General features: G+C 57.7%; 1 protein-coding gene across 2 annotated transcripts; it reads left to right on the top strand.

The window, feature by feature from the left end:
• The first annotated feature begins 3809 nt into the window (after positions 1–3809).
• TAGLN2 (transgelin 2) lies at positions 3810–20054 on the top strand. Of its 2 annotated transcripts, none has more exons than XM_043535246.1 (5): positions 3810–3938; positions 16812–17004; positions 17414–17588; positions 18248–18350; positions 18896–20054. In XM_043535246.1, exons 2-5 carry the CDS (start codon positions 16828–16830, stop codon positions 19035–19037), a joined length of 597 nt encoding a protein of 198 aa, XP_043391181.1. In that variant the 5' UTR covers positions 3810–3938; positions 16812–16827; the 3' UTR covers positions 19038–20054. The 2 variants fall into 2 exon arrangements, with proteins under 2 accessions (XP_043391181.1, XP_037738994.1); XM_037883066.2 differs by lacking the exon at positions 3810–3938 and adding an exon at positions 4024–4180.
• Positions 20055–20360: the final 306 nt, after the last annotated feature.

The following is a 20360-nucleotide window of genomic DNA, read 5'->3' as shown; positions in this document are numbered from 1 at the left end:
AGTTCTGAAGGTCGTAGAGGTCCCCCTTCTTTGGCAGCAGGCAAGCATGGCTCACCTGCACGACAGAGGGAAGATCCCGGTCTTCAAGGACTCAGCCCAAACGGTGATGAGGTCCGGGCCAAGGACGTCCCAGAACACATGGTAGAAATCCACGGTCAGCCCGTCCATGCCCAGGGATTTGTTGGTGGGCATGAGATGGAGGGCTTTCGAAAGCTCAGCCAGAGTGAGAGGCAGCTCCTACCAGTCCCGGTTGTCCGCACTGACAGTCGGGAGTTTGGTCCAGAGCACCCTGCAGGCTTCGGCATTGGTCAGGTCCAGGGAGAAGACGCTGGCATAGAACGACCCAGCCCTTCCGCACATCTCCTCCAGACCTGTGAGGAGGGCGCCATCCTCTGCCAAAAGGCAGGTGACGTGTTTTTTCACCCCCCTCCATGGGGGGAGGGGGAGAGGCAGAACAGAGGTTGAGCGTGGGTAGAATTGTCTCTGGGTTTGGTTTTTCAATGCATAGAAATAGAGGAGAGGTTAAGCCTGTTGGGATCCTGGAAGTGGGCGGCAGAAGCCTGCTCACTGCTAAAAGACCTCCCCCAGCCTAACGGGAGGATCCACAAGGTCTGGGATCTCATTTAATTGTGGGGGACAACTAAAGATATAACAGGGACAGGAGTGAGTTCACAGGGCTAAATGAAGGAAACCTGATGGGGACACCGAGCAGAGAAACCCGGACAGTGCCCACTGCTCCTCGAAGGCATCAAGGGAGCCAGCGGACACTGCCCAGAGGAACTCCACCTGGATACATGAATGGACGGAGAATTGGAAATAGGCCCCACATTCTCAGGAAGCCCTGGCAGCCAGCCTCCTCTCCCTGGTCTTGTAGATGGCCATTTTGCCCAGTTCTAGAAGGAGGTCAACAAGGAGGTCCCGTGACTCTGTGGGGCCATGGATAGGGAGTGTATAGATAAGGAGGTGAGGGGAAAAGTGCAGCTAGAAATGTAACAGGATATCTAAGAGGAGCCGGAATTGGGGCTGCAACCTGGTGCACTCCAGATACACCATGTGCCAGGGTCTCCCTCATGCCACAAAAGGCGCAGGTGTCCAGGATGGGGTTGAACCATGCCAAGAACATGACCGTGCTCACAGCTCAATGGAGGAGCTGCCAACTGATATCCCTAGTGGGCTTCAGGACCAGGGTGGAGTATAGGCTTGCCCACTGGGGTTCCTCACCCTCCAGAGGTGGTAAGAAGTCCTGCCACGTCATGTCGGGGTGGGACACGAGAGTGAGGACGTGAAGGGTGTGGAGCACAAGCGTGTACAGATGTTTCCTTGGTGTGGTCCAGAAACGAGCTGGCTGCAAGTTGTGCAGCCGGCTCACAGTGAAGGGGTTGGATGGCCGGGTAGGTCCCTGGGGCACCATCCAGAGGGCCTGGGGTGCAGGGTGGAAGGCACCCTCTCGAAGGACCCAGTCGAGGTAGGCCCGAGTAGCAGGTGGTAAAGCGGCCCTCACCTCCTGAAGTACGCGCCAGGGAGTACGAGGGCCAGAGAGCCCCATGCGCTGAGCGAGCGTCAGGGGATCCAGCCAGTCTCCTCGGTCGTAGTCCAGGAGGTCTCTGAGTCTGCTGACTTCTGTCAGGACCAGCCTCTGTCGCACCGAGCGGGACTCCGCCACGTGCACACAGAGTTAGGGGTTGTGTAGTAGGGGCTCTGCGAGGAGATCTGCCCCCTTGGTGGCCGCCATGGACCTGGTCACCAAGACCAGTTTCCAGGTCCGGGTGAGGACCTGGTAGAAGTCTGGCAGCCCGGAGAGGTCTTGCAGAAGACCCCTCAGCTGGAGATAAAGGAGCTGCCGATCATATCAGAGCCCTCGGAAGCGGCATAGGAAGGCGTGCACCAACATGCTCCATGCCGGACTACCTGCACCAAAAAAAGAGCCTCTGCAGGACCTGGAGTGGAAGATGTGGACCTGAGTGCGCAGGCACTTCAGGCCCTGTCCTCCCTCCTCCGGGGCAGGTGGCGGACTCCTGCAGAGACCCAGTGCAGTCCTGGCCAAAGGAATCCCAGAACCAGCCTCTGGATATCAGCCAGGAAACCCGGGGCTGGGACCAGGCTGTTGAGCTGGTGCCAGAGCATGGACAGGACTAGCTGGTTGAGCACCAGTGCCCTCCCTCAAAGGGAGAGACACCAGAGTAGTCCTGTCCATCTCCAGAGCCACTCTGCCAACCTGCCCTCTAAACCGTGCCAGTTCTCTGGCGGAGATGGATGCATGGCAGAAAGGTAAACACCGAGATAGAGCAACAGACCCGCGCTCCACCGGATGACTTGAAGCGCAGGTGAGAGGGGAGCTCGCCTACCACCCATCCGTGACCACCAGGCCAGAACTCTTGACCCAGTTGACCCAGACAGAGGGGGCCACCGAGTAGATGGCCTGGCAAGCCTCCACCCACACCAAGTTGCCCGGGTCCTGGACCACGAGGAGCACATAGTCAGCGTACGCCGACAGGACCAGGTGCAGCTCCGGCTCCCAAAGCACTAGCCCCATCAATCTCTGGCAGAGGAGACAGAGGAAGGGCTCAATCGCCAGAGCATACAGCTGGTCTGACAGCAGACACCCCAGATGCATCCCGTGCCTGAAGCTGATCAGTTAGGTCAGGGTCCAGTTGAGCCTGACCAGACACTCTGCAGAGGCCTACAGCACCTGGAGAAAACCCACGAACTGGGGCCTGAAGCTGAACATCCGCAGAGCGCCCAGGAGATACCTGTGGTCCACCCTGTCGAACGCCTTCTCCTTATCCAGGGACAGAAGGGCGAATGACAGAACGTCCCTACACCCGAGCTCCAAGAGATCCCAGACCAAGTACAGATTATCAAAGATGGTCCGATCCAGGATGTAGGTCTAGGTCTGGTTGGGGTGCCAGCATGGACCCCAGCCGCAGCGAGATGGCCTTCACTATGACCTTACAGTCCGTGCTGAGGAGTGAGACGGGACGCCAATTCCGAAGGTTGCGGCGGTCCCCCTTGGCAGCAAGGTGAGCATGGCTCACCTGCACGACAGAGGGAGGACCCCGCTCTCCAAGGACTTGGCCCAAATGGTGACAAGGTCTGGGCCGAGGACGTCCCAGAACACGTGATAGAACTCCACTGTCAGCCTGTCCATGCCCAGGGATTTGTTGGTGGGCATGAGACGGAGGGCTTTTGAGAGCTCAGCCAGAGTGAGAGGCAGCTCCAGCCAGTGCCGGTCACCCGCGCTGACTGTCGGGAGTTTGGTCTAGGGCACCCTGCAGGCTTTGGCATGGGTCACATCCAGGGAGAAAATGCTGGTGTAGAAGGACCTGGCCCTTCTGTGCAACTCCCTCGGGATGAGGGATAGCTCAGTGGTTTGAGCCTTGCCCTGCTAAACCCAGGGTTGTGAGTTCAATCCTTGAGGGGGCCATTTAGGGATCTGGGGATTGGTCCTGCTTTGAGCAGGGGCTTGGACTAGATGACCCCCTGAGGTCCCTTCCAACCCTGATATTCTATGATCCATGAGAGGGGCACTGTCCTCTGCCAAAAGGCAGGTGATGTGCTCCTCCCCCCCTCCCATGGGGAGAGGCAGAACGGAGGTTGAGCGTTGGTAGAATCCTCTCTGCATTTGCTTTTTCAGCGCATGGAAATAGTGGGGAGGTTAAGGCTGAGCTCAGACCTTGATCCTGCCTTCCCAGAGTTTTGTGTCTGTGGATTGTAGCCGGACCCCTGCCTGCGGGCGGTGGAAAGCTACAATATTCTCAGGGGTGTGTCAGGAACTGACAGTTACAGCCTGACCTCCGGGGGGTTCCCATCAGACAGACACAGGGGGCTTCCCGCTACACGCAGGAGGAAGCGGCCTCCCTGAACTCAACGCCCTGCTCCCCTGAAGGTGCCGCAGGGGTGAGGGCGGCTGGGCTCGACCCAGGCTAGGGGAGCTAAAGGCAGGTTCAAAGCGGGTAGCTCTCCCCTGGGGCCCGGCAGAACCTAGGCGGCTCCAGCCCTAGAGAACGCCTGGCACCACCGCACCCCCCCCAGTGCGAGGCGGGGCCGGGCCCTCCTGGCCCTTTAAGTCCCTTCCCCCGGCACCGCCCCTCTCCCAGGACGCTGACATCAGCCCTCAAATAGCCGCGCGGGCTGGGTGCGGCCCCATCCCATCGCTCTAGCTCCAGGCTGCCGCCAGCAGGTCAGAGCCGCGCTGGGGCTGGGTGGGGAGCCCCTAGCTGCGGGCCCCGGGCCGGGCGCGGGGGGGGGACCCGAACTTGTCTCACGCTTGGGGGCGAGCGCGGGGCCCCTTAGGGCCGGGGACTGCTGTAGGTGCTGCGCTCCTGGCAGCTCCCCGCGGTTGCGCCGCCTCAGGAACTGGAGAGTTCCCGAAGTCTCGTCCCGGGGTGCGGGGCTGTTCCCGGTGCCGGGCCGCGCAGCGGGGCCAGGTGCGCTGCCTGCCACCCGTGTGCAGCGGGCGTTACGCTGCGGGCCCGCGGGCTGATTGAGCGGTCACGGCCTGGGCCGCGGCGCAGGTTTCCCACGTGTCAGAACAGCAGCCAGCCCCGGGGCTGAACCCCTGGCTTGGTGTGGCTGGGGCTGGAGGTGGGGACCCTAAGCTCGGCCGGTCCAGTGGGTGGGTTCTTAAAGGTGGTGGCTTTGCTCGGTGCTGCTGCCAGCGAAGGCTGCCCCAGGACCCGCTGTCTGCAGGCCCTGGGGGAGAGGGTGCTGTGGCCTGGCCTGTTAAATCTGCCATGGCTGGAGCGAGCGAACCAGTGGGTCCCCAGAGGGGAGCTGGGTAGGTGTGGTAGCTGCTTCGCCCTCTCGGGTGTGGTCGCTGGCGAAGGCACTCGGACGCTGTGGGGAAAGTCTGGGTCTCTAGGGCAGAAACTGCTGTCTCATCGGGGATCATGACCCCTCCGCCGCCGGCTGGAGCTAGCAGCCTGTTGCTACAACAAACTTCTTATAAATCGGGGAACTTCTGCGAACTGGCTCCTTATGCTGCTGCTCCTGGCTTCAGGCCTGCTCTCCTCCCCCTGCCTTGCGCTCCCCAGCTTGGCAAGCAGCGCAGCGGTTACAAAGGCCGGTGAGGGGCTGACGACTTCATGCTCAAAACAGTCTCCCAGCCTGGGCCCTCTTTTCTCTCCAGAAAAGGAAAAACTAGCAGTGCTTCTGGGTCTGACCCAATTCCCCGGACGCTGGTTGGTTTCCAGGACTCTGCTTCTAAAATGGCTGTGAGCAGTGGAGATGTATGAAGCCTTTGCCCTCCCCTGAGGGACTGGCCACTTGGAACAGCCACAGCTGGTCCCTCAAGCAGGCTAATGCTGCTTTGACCCAGAGTGCAAATAATGGGTGAGCTCTCCAGCTCCTAAGTCCCTTGCCTCCTGCCGTGGCTGGTCAGGGTGTGGCAGTGCCTGGCATCCACCCAGTAGCATGCTGTTGGGCAGTGCTGTGTGAAGTGGCTGCACTTCATCCATAGCCTCGAGGTTGCTTTTCTCAGACTGTGGTGTGAAAATCCCTCATTCAGGAGCTGGGGCAGCCCCTGATGCAAGGCAAGGAAGGCCTGGTCTAACACAGTAGTTCTCAAGTAGGGATCCGTGTACCCCGAGGGCGCACAGAGGTCTTCCAGGGGGGTACATCAACTCATCTAGATATTTGCCTAGTATTATAACAGGCTACACGAAAAGCACTAGCGAAGTCCGTGCAAACTAAAATTTCATACAGACACTGACTTGCTTATACTGCTTCATATACTGTGCACTAAAATGGAAGTATAACTGTATTCCAGTTGAATTATTTTATAATCTGGTAAAAATGAGGTCAGCAATTTTGCAGTAATAGTGTGGCTGTGGCACTTGTATTATTATGATGTCTGGTTTTGTAAGCAAGTAGTTTTTAAAGGAGGTGAAGCTTGTGGTATGCAAACAAATCAAACTCCTGAAAGTAGAGGACAGTAGCCTGGAAAGGCTGAGAACCAGTAGTCTAGCTCTAGCAGACAGTTTGTGTCAATGTAGCTGTTCTGGCTAGGGCGGGGCTCTGCAGTAGCTAAGTCAGCTGTCCTCTAGTGTGGATGCTGCGCTGCTGGTTTAGAGGTGCCTCCCCTGCTGGCATGGCTGGTCGTGTATGATCAGGCTGCAGCTGTAGCTTTTTACCAGTATAACAGCAGCCAATGGAGTGGTACATTTTTCAGAGTAACAGCCGTGTTAGTCTGTATCCGCAAAAAGAAAAGGAGGACTTGTGGTACCTTAGAGACTAACCAATTTATTTGAGCATAAGCTTTCGTGAGCTACAGCTCACTTCATCGGATGCATACTGTGGAAACTGGTGGTACAGTGGAAGTGGTTACAGTGCTGTGTAGACTGCTCCTGTGGAATGGCCTCCTGAGCCAATGAAGTTCCTGTGGAATTGGACTGGTCCTAGCATGGGGAGTGTTTGCTGGCTCCTGCGTTTGTCCTTCTCCAGAACTCTGTGCAGGGCTCTGGGGGCAGGGAGAGGGTATTGCAGGTAACTGGGATGAATGGGAGTTAGATCATAGAATCATAGAATATCAGGGTTGGAAGGGACCCCAGAAGGTCATCTAGTCCAACCCCCTGCTCGAAGCAGGACCAATTCCCAGTTAAATCATCCCAGCCAGGGCTTTGTCAAGCCTGACCTTAAAAACCTCTAAGGAAGGAGATTCTACCACCTCCCTAGGTAACGCATTCCAGTGTTTCACCACCCTCTTAGTGAAAAAGTTTTTCCTAATATCCAATCTAAACCTCCCCCATTGCAACTTGAGACCATTACTCCTCGTTCTGTCATCTGCTACCATTGAGAACAGTCTAGAGCCATCCTCTTTGGAACCCCCTTTCAGGTAGTTGAAAGCAGCTATCAAATCCCCCCTCATTCTTCTCTTCTGCAGACTAAACAATCCCAGCTCCCTCAGCCTCTCCTCATAAGTCATGTGCTCTGGACCCCTAATCATTTTTGTTGCCCTTCGCTGGACTCTCTCCAATTTATCCACATCCTTCTTGTAGTGTGGGGCCCAAAACTGGACACAGTACTCCAGATGAGGCCTCACCAGTGTTGAATAGAGGGGAACGATCACGTCCCTCAATCTGCTCGCTGTGCCCCTACTTATACATCCCAAAATGCCATTGGCCTTCTTGGCAACAAGGGCACACTGCTGACTCATATCCAGCTTCTCGTCCACTGTCACCCCTAGGTCCTTTTCCGCAGAACTGCTGCCTAGCCATTCGGTCCCTAGTCTGTAGCGGTGCATTGGATTCTTCCATCCTAAGTGTAGGACCCTGCACTTATCTGATGAGGTTCAATAAGGATTTCTTTTGGCCCGTTATTGGCACCTCTTGTGGGACAGCAGCAAATCCAGATGGGTTCTTGGGAGCAGGCTGGGCTCTCCTGTCCCAGGCTGCCTGATGGCTAGGAACATGTAACAGCCCTGCCTTCAGCATGGCTAACACAGGGAAAAGGCCTTGTCCAGCTCCCAGTTTGGCAAGCTTCAGTGTCGATGTACAGCAGGCCTGGACTTGGGAGGGTGGCAGCATGTCCCGGGGCAGCAGATTAACAGCCTGTGCTCTTGGGCAGGAATGTTTAATGGGAATTTGCTCACAGCTGAATTGAGGGCCTCCATAAAGTGAAACTGCCCCATAAAACAGCAGCTGCGGTTCATGTGAATCGACCTGCTGCGTGCTGGCACCTCTCCAGGGGCAGGCAGAGCAGACATTTTTATTCCCATCGTTAATGAGCCTCTCTCTGCAGCTGGAGCCTCTGAATGGTGGAGATAGGCAGGTTGGGGGGGGCAGGGAATGTGCCTTCTAAAGTTTCATGAGATGCTGGTCTGGCTCGTGCATCCTGATTTCACCAAATCCTCCTCTGCCCCCAGGGTGCTCAGTTCTGGGAACTGCAGGTTGGAATGGCTGGGGCCTGCCCTGACTAGGGTCCCAGAACTCTCCTGGGTGGAGGTACTAATCCTGGGTGGCCCAGCTCTGAGCAGGGAGAATCTGCAGTTCTGAGGGGGGGCCAGAGAGACTCTCCCCCCCCCCCCCCCCCACCCAGTAAGCCCTTCTGCCTCCCACACTAGCCCCTCCTCCCAGCTGGAGCCAGGGTCAGTGCCCTCAAGAACATGGGCTGCAAGTGAGTGGATGTGGGGGTGGCAGGAGGAGGGGTGAGTAGGGTGGGGCCTTTCCTTCCTTCTGACCCCCATGGGGGTCATGGCCTCCCCACACCTTGGCAGTCCCAACAGCTGAAGCTGCAGGCTCTGTTGGCGCCTCTTAGGGTTACTCCCTTTGAAATGCAAAAATATCACCACCCCCCAAGTAAGGTGGCTGCACCCCCAACCACAAGGCAACTCCGCAACCCCCCTCCCTTCAACAGCCACTTACCTATAAGTGTTCTCTCTCGATACTGTAAGATCGATAACATCAATTTCTTAGTCCTTGGCAGACAGGAGGGGTGGCTGCAATTTCAATTTTAGTCTCTAAGGTGCCACAAGAACTCCCCATTGTTTTAGACCCACACTTAATTTAATCTGCTGCTTTTTTTTTAAATTATTTTTCTGGCAAAACCGGCCAGTCTGGTCCTGCACCAGCCAGGTGGTAACCCTAGCTCCTCCCCCGGGCTCTTGAGGGTGGGGGGTGACACAGGCCAAAACAGAGCCGGTCCCAACTCCTGGGGAGGAGAGGGGGCGGCTCAGCAGCCAGGCTGTCTGCCCAAGGGCCCAGCATGGGGCTTGTACCTTCTTGCTGGCTCGCTCCACTCCTTGGCAGCTCTTAGCCAGAGCCCTTCATGTGGGGTGTCTGCCCAGACACATGCCTCATGGAGCCCTGTGCTCTGGTGTGCCCACATGAACATGCTGCCCTCCTGGGACCCTAGTATAGCAGGGACCCTGCTCTTCTGGTGCCTTTGGGTCTGTGGCTGGCTTGTGTTCTGTCCCCATGGCAACATCCCCAGGGGACCCACCCACACTTCCAGGGGGCTTCCTGTCTGTGGGGATTTCAGCAGCAGCAACTTGCCCTCCCTGCTCAGATGTGTGGGGGGGCTCAGTTCCCCTGAGGGCTTATCGCTTCCTGGCCACCTGGCTGTGTTTCCGCTCAGTAGCATCCGCCCCCAGGCTCTTGTCACCCCTCCACCCCCCCCAAGTGCTCATGTCTCCTGCAGATGCTGTCTGTGGCAGGAAATCAGCCCTGTCTCCACCAATTCCTTGGCCTGGAGCCCAGTGCTGCTAATGCTCCTGGGGAGCTGCTTTTCACAGCTACTTCAGGCTGGGCCTGACGGGTGCCCTCTCTGCAACCATGCTCCAGAAGCTCAGCTACCTATTCTGTAGCTTCCCAGATAGGGCCACTGACCTAGGCAGGGGCCATTCCAATCCCCCTTCATGCCTTTTCTGTGGCCTGTCCTCTCGGAGAACCCTTGCCAGGGGCCTCTGGCTCAGCACCAGAGTCTGTCCCACTAATCTTGTGGGAAGTGGGGTGCTCTCCCTCCCTCAGCCCTCTTGCTGCTGTCTGAGGCCCGGTGCAGGCTGTGCCGCACTTGATGTTGCTCTGACTCTGCAAAGCTGCACTCCTGCTGGTGAGCTGCAGTGGAAGTGGGGTAGACTCTTTGGCCACCCCCCGTCTGCCAAGGACTGATCCAAGGTTTGGCATGGGGGTGAGGGCTCTGGGGACAGCCCTCTTCAATCAGCTTCTCAAAGTGCCTGCAGGTCCCACTTGGGGGCAAGTGGAAGCACAAATGAGTGAGTGAGGGAATGTCTGTACCCAGAGAATGTAAATGATGGAAACAAATCTCCAGCCAGCTTGTGGGTTCTAGCAGTGGCTGCTCACTTACTGCCTGGATGGGACAGGTGCTGTCTCCTCCGCCCATTTCCCAGTGAAGGGTGTGGCATAGCACGCTGACTTGGCAGCAGCTGGCCCTGTCCCATTGTTGTGTGTCCCATTTGCTGCCCATGTCCAGACTGCGAGAGAACAATGGGCCAGCGTAGCCTGATGCTCTCCAGACAACAAGATCCTGCTGGGACACAATTAAAGCAAAGTTCTCCTAGATTTCAAGACCAGAAGAGACAGTTGTGATCATCCCCTCTGAATGACTGCTTAGCACAGGCCAGAGCCTCCCAGCCCGGGCTGCCAGCTGAGCTCAATGTAAAATCTCCATGTGATGCAGAATCCCCACATCCCTTGCCAATCTACTTAGTGGCTAATTACCTTCACTTAATCTGCTGTTGCTTTGTTAGCACTTTGCTGATTTCAGTTTCAAGTCATTGTCTGATGTTGCTCATCTGGCTGGTTAGATCTTTGGGTACAGGATATTGCCTCTGTGTAGGTGTCTGAGCACTCTGTGAAGCTAAATACAATAAAAGCTTTGTTATCTGGCATATTGGGGGAGGGGGGGAATGAGGGGTGCTGGTTAGTCAAAAATTCTGGTTAATTAAGAATTATACTTGCCAAGGGAGGGAGTTTGGGTGTGGGAGGGGGCTGGGGGTTGGGGTGCAGGAGCGGGTAGGGGGTGTAGGTCATGTACAGAGGTAGTGCCCCCTTTCATCCTGCTTACAGACAGGAGGGTCATTATGTCCCATGTACACCTTGGGAGTACATGTTCAGGAAGGGAGCATGGTGAATAACCAAGTCCCTGCTCACTGCTTGCCAGCCAGCTGCCCAGCCTGCAAGGACACTATATCCTCTGGTCCTAGATATGACCATGCACTTGGCTGTGTGGCTGAGGCAGCCCTGCTCTAAGCCCATCTATAGTAGACGGGTGGGTGTGCTCACATGGCTGTGATGGCTCTCAGGTAGCAACTGTTCTGGGAAATGAGATGATGTAGGTTTTCTTCTTCCCTGACATGCTGGGACAAAGCTGTGTTGTGCCGTCAGCTCTCAACACCTGGCAGGATGAACTGGAGAATTGGTGACACCAGCTCCTCTCCTGGCTCAGGTCCAGTTTATGACCAAGTGCTGGCCTGGCATGCATCAAACAGACCTAACCCATACTGTAGGGAAACCAAACCCTGCCTTCTGAGCCCATTTCTACTCAAAGCATCCATCTAGGGGCTGGACTGGGCAGAGTTCCCACATGCCCTGGACTGTCCTGAGCTTGAGAATGTGAAACTAATGGGGGGGGGTGTGTGTGTGTGTGCAGAAGTTAAACCCAGCTCAGTGAGTCAATGATGAGCAGTGAGTCAGGCAGCATCTGGCCTCCCGTTAACTGGCCCCTTCATGGTTCAGCAAGCATGTGCGTGAAAGGAGCTAGATCTGTAAATTGCCAAAGAGGTGCTGGCTTCCCAGAAACACTGCCTGACTGTCTAACCTGCATGGTGCAAGTGTGGGTGTGAGATGCTCTCTGCAGAGCTGATCTGCTAGGGAAGGTGTCTGTTCCCAGCCTTGGCAATGGCAGGGAGTCGCCTCCTAGCAGCACTGCCCCAGGTCTCTTTTCCCACCCCCACGGGAGCTGTACGCTTGCACTCCTGGACTGTGTGCCACAGAGAGGAGTGTAGTGAACACCAGGGTGTAGTTGAACCCATGCAGCACCTTTCCCCCCAGTAGCAGTGACTGCCTGGAGCCTGGCTAGGGCTGACCTGGGAGGATGATCATGGCTCTGGCCATCCTGAGTGGACTGGCTGCTGTTGCCCCCTGAACAGGCTGGGATCCAGGGGTGAGCTAGCCCACTCCTTGTCTTGAGTGCTGCTGGCTGGGAGACCTGCCTAGAGAGCTGGGCTCCCTGCATGGGGGGGGACAACCCACCCGCCGCAGTGCAACCTGAGGAGCTTCTGGAACATGCTGAGACAGGACTTGCCCCCGTCTCTGTTTCCCACCGCCTGGGTGGTTTTGGCCAGCCACGCTGAACTGGAAGGGGCTGCCTGCAGCACAGAGGGCTGGGAGTTGGCATGTGGCTGGGAGGGGCTGGAGCCCTCGGGGCTGGCTCCTTTGTGTGACTGGGTCCTAGCTGGGTGTGTCTGCACCCCCTCAGACTGGCTGACCTGCCCGCTTTGCGGAGGTGGTGTGCAGACCCAGAGCAGCAATTCCACAGCTGCTGAGCTGGATCTTCCCCTCCCCCGGCCTCACTCCAACCTGTCAGCCATGCAGGCACCTTGCTGGGGACAGATGGTCTCTACATCAGTAACACTGGCTCAGTGCTTGTGGAGGGCAGCCACTGGTGCAGGGGTGAGCAGTGGCTGTGGCTGGGATTTTGGGGACTGCTGAGGACAGGCAGGCAGGGGCCATCGATGAGGAGGGTTGGTAAGGCCGCTGCTGGGGGAAAAGAGCCAGCAGGATGGCAGGTTCGTACTGCAGTTCTTTCTCAGACAAGCTTTGGGGATGGCTCAAACCTTCCCCTGTGCCCAGCAAGCTGGGTGAGCTCTCAGGGGAGCTGTAGTGCAACCCAACAGCCCCAGGCCTGGTGGGATCTGTGGTGCTGGGGGTTCTGGAGATAACCAGTTCCTCCCTTCACCCCGAATGCTCAAGTACCTCTGGAAAGAGCATTTCAGGCCACTTTAGCAAAGGCTCAGGCTACTGGCTCAGGCCTCTTCCCCAGGCATCTGCAGCCTGGGTGGGGTAGAGTGCCTAGCCTTCCAGCTCTGGAATAGTGCCCCTCCCTCCTGTGTGTGCCTGGGAACCACATTCCCATCTGGCTCAGCCCCTGGGTCCCAGCCTTTTGGGATGGGAGCCCCTGCCTGGATGGGTGCATGTGCCATTGTGTCTAGAAGAGCTCTCCCCTCTTACCCCTCCCTTGCCATATTGGCACCACACTGGGTGGGGGAGGGCCTGCTTCCTGCCACAGGAACGGTGCCTAGAGCTGCAGCGTCCCTGGCTTGTGGCATCCTTGCCCCTTCCTCTCAGCTGCCAGAGCCATGCATGCCCTGAACATCCAGCATGGGCTAGGTCTCAGTGACATTGAGGGATCTGGAGGGAGCCAAACTACTAACAATCTCCAGACATGATTAAATCGCCAAAAGTTGCTCAATAGCAATTGTCCCTGAATGGGAATGATTCACCCCTCCCCTCCCCTGCTTGCCTCTGGGCCCCAGAGCCATTTCACAACCCTGGTAAACATTTCATGGGAGGGGTGGGGTGCTGGGTCCACTGGGCTCTTGCAAGGTCAGCTCCATAGTGATGGGTGGGGTGGGGAGCTAGCCTGCTGGGTGCCCATGTGCATCTGGGTTGTGCTGCCCCCTTGTTCAACCAGCTGAGGGTCAGGATTATAAGGAGCTCCCCCTGACTGAGCTGCTGGGGGAAGAGGTGCGGTCAGGGAGGATTGGGGCTCTATAAATAAGGGGAATCTCTGGAAAGGTCTCACTCTCATCTGGCACCAGAGTAGGGACCAGCAAATGCTGATTATTGCCTTCCCTTGGAGCCTCTCCCTTCAGGATGGCTGCAGGAGCTGAAATACCCCCCCCACACACACACACCCCCATACCACTTCCTGCTCCTAGGGGTGGTGCCTGTGAGTGGGGTTGCCATGGACACTGGTTGGGGGTGGGGGTAGGGGTTGCTTGGGTAGGAAGTTCCCTGCAATGGTGATAAGTTGCTGTCCAGGAAATGCTGGTGCAGCATCATGGTGGGGGCTGTTGGCTCAGGCCTGCCTTGGGGCTGGCTGGCCTGCAGGATCATTTACTGGGGCTTGTCTGTTCAGATCCCAGCCAGAGGCAGTTCCCGGTTAGTCTAGAGGGTGGTGGCTGTCATCCTGCACACTGTGTCCAGCATGGGCCAAAAGTCCCTGCAAGGACAGGCCTTGCTGGTGCCTGCGTGCCCTCTCTCTCCCCATGACTCTGCTAGAACTGTCCTGCAGGCATGGATGGGTACCCAGGCTTGGCACATCAAATGCTGCTGCTTGCTCCCTCCAGGAGCCACAGCAGAACTGCCCATGTTCACAAGCCCTGCAGGGGCCTGCCACGGAAGCACTGGTCAGAGCTCCTCTGGCCCAGCACTGCCAGCTGCCCTCCCTACAGTCCAGCCTTCTCTGCAGCTCCTGGGCATGGCCCCCTTTGCCTCCATCTTGCCCATGTGCTGCAGATGTCTTCAACACAGGACCCAGACCAGCAGCTGCTCAATGTGCAGCCTGCATCTGGGGCAGAGCTTGCAGCTTCTTTTGCTCCCACGTTGTGAGGCAGGAATCCCAAGTCTCTCCCAGCCAGGAGAGCCCTTGGCTGAGTGCAGCAGTGTTGTGTGGCACCCTGTGCAGTCTCGCTCTCTCCAACGCCTGTCACTGCTTTGCCAAGCAACATTCCCATGCTGCAGGTGGTGGTGACGCTGGCAGCCCTTACAGAGGTGATGAGGTCTCCTGGCTGAGAACTCCAGCCTAGGCCTCACCCAGAGGTGCAAGCATGAGTCAGCGGTGGTGGGAGGTGGAGCAATGGGGTTGTATCAGAGTTGCAGCTCCTTCATCCCTCTTCTTCCTGGAAAGCCTGGTCCCAACTGAGACCCCAGCCTGCCACCAGCTGGCCTGGGCAGGGGGAGCAGAACAAGTGGGATTGAGATGACCATCCCAGCAAGTGGCAAGGGGCGTGGCACCTATCCCCTTACATGGGGTGTGAGCTGAAGAGCCAGCCAAGGGCTAGACTGGCAGCCCAAGCCAGAGGCTCTGGCCTGGCTGCATCTGTCCTGGAGCCCTAGTTTCCCCCTAAGGCTCCATGTAGCAGCCTGTGGGGCTGGGCAGCTCCCCTGCAGAACAGCTGCTGGGCTCCTCAGGCAGCTTGGGGCTGGGCTGAGGCTCTGGCACATCCTGCTTGGTCCCAGCACAGAGCTGCATTCCAGAGATTAGGGCTGGAATGTGCCTGGCCAGCAGGGCTGTTGACTTTCCTGATACAGCACCCAGTGTATAGGGTGGGTGGGAGAGACGGGCTCTTGGACAGGCACTTTCCCACCGTCTGGAGAGACCTTGGTCCGGGCTGCAGCCAAGGCAGCAGCCACTTCTTTTACAATCCTGACCCACCATGTTTTCGTCTCGTCTCCTGCCCTGACCTTGCGGAGTGGGCTTTGGCCCAGGAGGCGTTTTTTTGGGTGGGTGGAGGGAGGGGCTGAATCTGAATGATGCTCTGCTGGGCCCAGTGCAGAGGTGCCCCTGATCAGTGCTGACCCTACAGTGCCCCAAAAGCTGAAGGGATCCAGTCTTGGAATAGCTGAAGCAGGAACTGGGTGTGGGGAGGGGGAAGCTGTATCTGGAGCCCATCCCTGCCACACAGTAGGCAAGGTCTGACAATCCCTCTAAAGCAAAGGAAATTCCAGCAAAGCTTCCTTCCCCTGGGGTAAGGGCCTTCCGAAAAGGCAGCCCTGGGCTGGGGGAGGGGCTCTGCTGAGTTACAGGAGCACCATCCCTCTGCCCTGCACCTTGCCAGAAGGCAGAAAGTCTCCAGTCAGCTCTAGGGTGGGGCCTCCCTGGGGCTGGGAAATGCTGCCTGGTGTGTCCCATGCTGTGGGGAGTTGGCTGCTGGGAGTATCTTTGGAGAGACTCGCTCTGCAGCAGGGGCTTGTTGGGCTGGTGATGGGCACTGGGCAGGGCTGTCCGGGGGGGGGAGGCTGCAAGTGTGGCATTTTGCCCTGGGCCCCCACAAGAGTTTTCAGGGGCCCCCAAAGAGTTTTCAGCAGCGGGTCCTTCAGTGCCACCGAACACAGCTGGAGTGAAGGACTCGCCACCGCTGCTTCTGCTCCTGGTCTTTGGCGGCGGGGGTCCTTCTGCTCCATGTCTTTGAAGTGCCCCAAAGACCTGGAGCAGAAGGACCCCTGCCACCGAAGACCCCCCGGCCCCCTGAATCCTCTGGGCAGCCCTGGCACTGGGGGGGGGGGTGCTCAGTGACCCACTGCAATGCTGTGATGGGGCCCAGCAAAGGCAGTCCTTCAGGCTGGGGGTCCTGTGTGGGCAGAGTGAAGGGTGGGTGGCTCCATGGAGTGTTTCTCTGGGTGCAGTGATTGGTCTGCAGGTGGAACCTGAGTGCTGAGCTTCCCTCTGCAGGCTCAGACAGCCCCCACTCTGCCTAGATGCAGGATTGGCCATGGGTGGGTTGGTCCCAGCTCTTACTGCTATCTACTCCCAGCCAGGGGAGGAAGGGGGCTCCCTCTGTCTAGAAGGCAACTCCAGAAGGGGCCAGTCCTGTCAAGAGATCTGCCCCTTGCAGACCCTGGGCAATGGGGACACAGCCTGGCATCAGCACAACTTCATATAGGCCAGCACTTACCTTGGGGCTCTGCCCCAGCTGGGGCTCGGAGCTGCAGTAGAGGGAGGAGCACTGCTGTGCACTCCTCCTGGAGAGAACAGTGTGTGGGGGTGCATGCAGGATGCTGTGCTGGAGACTAGGATCTCAAGAGCTCAAGCAGCTGAGTCCAGGATCTCCCGGCTGGCTTGAAGTCTTGAGCTGGATGGGAGATGCCCAGCACTGGGAGCGCAGGCCCAGGGCTCCCCTCCCCACCAGGAAATGGGCCTAGAGCATGTGTCCACATGGGGAGTGGACAGGGCTTTCCAGTTGGCTTGCAGGGAGGGTGCTGCACCCTCCCTCCCCTGTGACTGTGACCATCCCCAGCACATGCTGCTCCTGCTCTGGTGAGACCTCCTAGCTTTGGGACTGCAGAACAGAGCTGCCTCCTGCAGGCAGGGGAGGTCTCTGTCCCTGGCCTTTGGCAGGGGTGCCCCACTGTAGTAAAGACCCCCCTCCAAACTCAGAGCAGGGGGGGAATGTTCCCAGGGCAGTCTCTAATCCAGAGCCAGCCAGGATCAACTCTGCCCTGGGATGCCCAGCAGTGGCCAAAGGGGCTGGGCCCTTGGTGCCATTTGGGTCTGGCTGATGGATGCTGCTCTCATGGCTCAGACTGCAGAGGGTGCCTCACTCAGCTGCCCTGTCTGTGTTGGCCCTGCAGACACTGCATCTTTGCCATGGCAAACAGGGGACCAGCCTACGGACTCAGCTGGGAGGTTCAGCAGAGGATCGACAAGCAGTACGACCCAGAGCTGGAGCAGATCCTCACCCAGTGGATCCTGGCACAGTGTGGGGGCATCCAGCCACCTGAGCCCGGGAAAGAGAAATTCCAGGAGTGGCTGAAAGATGGCACAGTGAGTATCGCTGGGGCAGAAGGGTCTCCCTGTGTGCCCCAGCAGCTTGGGCTTTCTTGCATGAGCTGGGATGTCCATTCCCCTCCAGGGAACTGGAGCCCCAGGCAATTCCCCCTCCTTGATGGGGCAGTGAGATACAAGCATCCTCCAGGGTCTCTGTGTGGGGGCAGCACAGCTCCATAGACCAGGGGCACCTGGTCCTCCCTGCTGCCCCTTGAGCCTCCCCTAGCAGGGCTGGAGCACACCAGGGCACACACTGGCTGTGCTGAGCTAACAAGGGTGGACTCTGCCATGAAGTAACCCCCACAGATGGTCCTGTCCCTGGATATAGGGTGCTGTGGAGACTGCTACAGAGACCTGCCCAGCACACTGGCTGAGTCCTGGGTTTATCCTTGTCTTTCCTGCCCAGGTGCTCGGCAAACTCATCAACAGCCTCTACCCAAAGGGCCAGGGGCCTGTCGCCAACACAGAGCCTTCAAACAAGGCCTTCAAGCAAATGGAACAGATCTCCCAGTTCCTGCGGGCTGCTGAGCAGTATGGCATTGCACCCACTGACATCTTCCAGACTGTGGACCTCTGGGAAGGTAGGGAGAGCGGGGGTGGCCTGGCACATAACTGCCCTGGCTTATGTGGGAGGCTTAACCCCTAGCATGGGGATGAGCAGGGAACCCCTGAGTTGGAAGCTCCACATGAGCAGCCTGCCCTAGATCCAGCCCTTGTGCTGTGCAGAAATCCAAACTCTTCCCCTTCATGGGGTCGGGCTTCATCAGCAGAAAGCTGCCTCCCCAGGCTCTGCTTGTCCTGGGGATCCTCCTCAGGGTGACTCAGCCCATACCCTATATCTTCTCCTGCCTCCCTTGTATCTGGGTGGCATTGGGTCTCCTGCCTCCATGAGTTAGCAGAGCCTATTTGACCCTTTCCCAGCAGGCTCCATACCTGCTGGGTCAGCAGATGCTTCTGGCACATCCAAAGGCTGTACTTGGACCCAGGAGAATCTATCTGGGGATGGTATTGTCACCATTCTCTGGAATGGCTGCTTATCCTGAACCCTGGCCAGGGCTCTGTACATGGGCCAGAGAGCTTGGGGGTGAACTTAAATGAGCAGCAGGCCCCACTGGCAGGTAGGGTTGGGTAACTGACCCCATCCAAGTGCTGCCTGGGCTCGCTGCAGAGGCTGGGCTCTGTGCTGAATGCACCTAGGTCAAACCACAGCATGTCACTCATGGGCTCTCTGCCCTGCCAGGAAAGAACATGGCCTGTGTGCAGAGGACCCTGATGAACCTGGGGGGCTTGGCTGTCACGAAGCAAGATGGGTTGTTCGTTGGAGATCCCAACTGGTTCCCCAAGTAAGTGGCTCTTAAACTTCTGAGAGTAACAGAAAACCAGCCCCTCAGAACAGGGTGGGGGGTGTCAGGCCAAGCGGGTGTGGCCCAGCCCTGGGTGCAGTAAGGTTTGGGGCTCCCTGTCTCTAGCTGACCTTGGAGCCACTGGAAGTAGATTCCACTCTCCAGGCAGGGAGTAGAGCTGGGCAGCCTTGCTGTGCAGGAGCCTCCTCTTCCAGCAGGAGGGCTAGAAGTGATGCAAGCACCTGCCAGTGTTCTGGTGCCCCCTCTCTCCCAGCCTGCGAGAGGGAATCTGGGGCTCAGTCTGTGACTGGCTTGGGGACTTGGTTACATGGAAGCAAAGTGATTTGGGTCTCAGTCCCTCTACAGAGGAACGGGGCATTGGCTCATACAGCCTGACTGTCCTGGAAGGCCCTATAGTGTAGCCAATACAACGAAGGCAGAGTTGCTGCTCCTCTTCAGCATGCACTGCTGCCTAGCCATTAGGTGCCACCCAGGTGTTCTCCCTATGACCCCTCTGGTCTGACTCATGTTCTCTTCACCCCCAGGAAATCCCAGGAGAACCGCCGCGACTTCTCTAAAGACAAGCTGAAGGAGGGTCAGAACGTGATTGGGCTGCAGATGGGCACCAACCGGGGTGCATCACAAGCGGGCATGACAGGCTATGGGATGCCACGCCAGATCCTCTGATCAGCCCAGCATGGCAGCACTCCCTCTCCACCATCTTCCCCCCTACCCCACCCCCAGGGTTTAATATATTCGTCTACAGTCTAGAAAATTGGGGAGTGATGCCTTGAACACCCCCCACAAACCGCCACATTGAAATGGGCCAGGGCCTCATGCCCTGACAGTCTGTATTCAGAGCTCCCTATCCCAGCACCATGAACTCCCCCCCAGCTGTCTTACACCCTAGTTCTGTAGGGACCAAACAAATTTCCATATGGACCAAATGACTGTCTAGACTGACATTGGGACCACTCAAGGCTGCCCCCTCCCACCCTGCCATCAAAGCAAAGTGCCAAAGCTATGGCTGCTAGCCAGATCTCTCCTCCCTGGGGCTTGGGGCTCTGCCTGAAGCAGCAAACCCACTTCTTGCATTCCAGGTACCCAGGCCAGTGGCTCTTGCTGATCTGTCAATAGTCTTAGGACCAAAAATCTCCCTTGCAGGGCTCCGTCCACCTGTTCAGCTGTAAGACCTGCTAGCAACTGTCTTGTCTCTAATCCCGCGCGTGTGCTGCAGAGCAGTCTGTATTGTCTCCGAGTAACTCTCCTGTGCTAGTAACAAAACATGTAACCTGATGTCCCAGGCTCCCGTAGCTGGGATGGAGGCAGAATGCTGCCCAGCTGGGGCTGTGAAGAAAGGGCTGCAATACCCTGCCCTGGTCCCCCTGGGGCTTGGGACAGGGCATTGTCAGCCAGCTGGTCCAGGTCCTCCCTCCGGGTTAGGAGCAGCTATATGCTGTGCTCTCCCGGGTGGAGAAGCTAGGAAGTGCATTGCATCTTTGACACTGGGGCTAGCTCCAACACCAGGGGGCCCCATTGCTCCTGGCTGACTTGTGGCTTGACCCTAACCCTAGCTGGTCCAGCAGTGCTGCATGCCCAGCTCAGCAGCTAGGCTGTAGCTGTCACCTGTGCTCTGATCACTCTGACTGGAATGTATCGCTGAGGTCACCAATCAGAATAAAGGTCACCCAAATCTTGTTTATACCCCTGAGTCCTTGTGTGTGATGGGGAAGCCTAGCACAAACCAGGGTGGGGGTGGAGGGGTGGCACTGGGGTCTGAGCAGCTCATGCAGGATTGGCTTAGCTGGCAATTCTCAGACACTGTTGGGGCAGCAAAGAGTGAAATGACAGTGCAAGCGAACGACCACCTCTGCACGGCCTGCGGGAAAGGGGAGCACAGGAAGGGTTAGTGCCAGGACTCTGCTCAGGCTCGGGTCCCTCTGTGCTGGAGGGAGCATGAGTTGGAGACCAGCTGGCTGCTCCTATTGGCCCAACTTCCTCCCTCTAGGA

This window comes from Chelonia mydas, chromosome 24, assembly GCF_015237465.2.
Source record: "Chelonia mydas isolate rCheMyd1 chromosome 24, rCheMyd1.pri.v2, whole genome shotgun sequence".
In the NCBI taxonomy this organism is placed as follows: domain Eukaryota; kingdom Metazoa; phylum Chordata; order Testudines; family Cheloniidae; genus Chelonia; species Chelonia mydas.
Note: the sequence above shows the minus strand (reverse complement) of the source record. Positions and strands in the feature narration are given on the sequence as shown.

Bases quoted from the DNA above. Each gene is read 5' to 3' on its own strand.
- TAGLN2 (XM_043535246.1), top strand. From the start codon at position 16,828: ATGGCAAACAGGGGACCAGCCTACGGACTCAGCTGGGAGGTTCAGCAG. The intron at 17,005-17,413 runs GTGAGTATCGCT...TTTCCTGCCCAG, and splicing joins AGTGGCTGAAAGATGGCACA to GTGCTCGGCAAACTCATCAA. The intron at 17,589-18,247 runs GTAGGGAGAGCG...CTGCCCTGCCAG, and splicing joins GACTGTGGACCTCTGGGAAG to GAAAGAACATGGCCTGTGTG.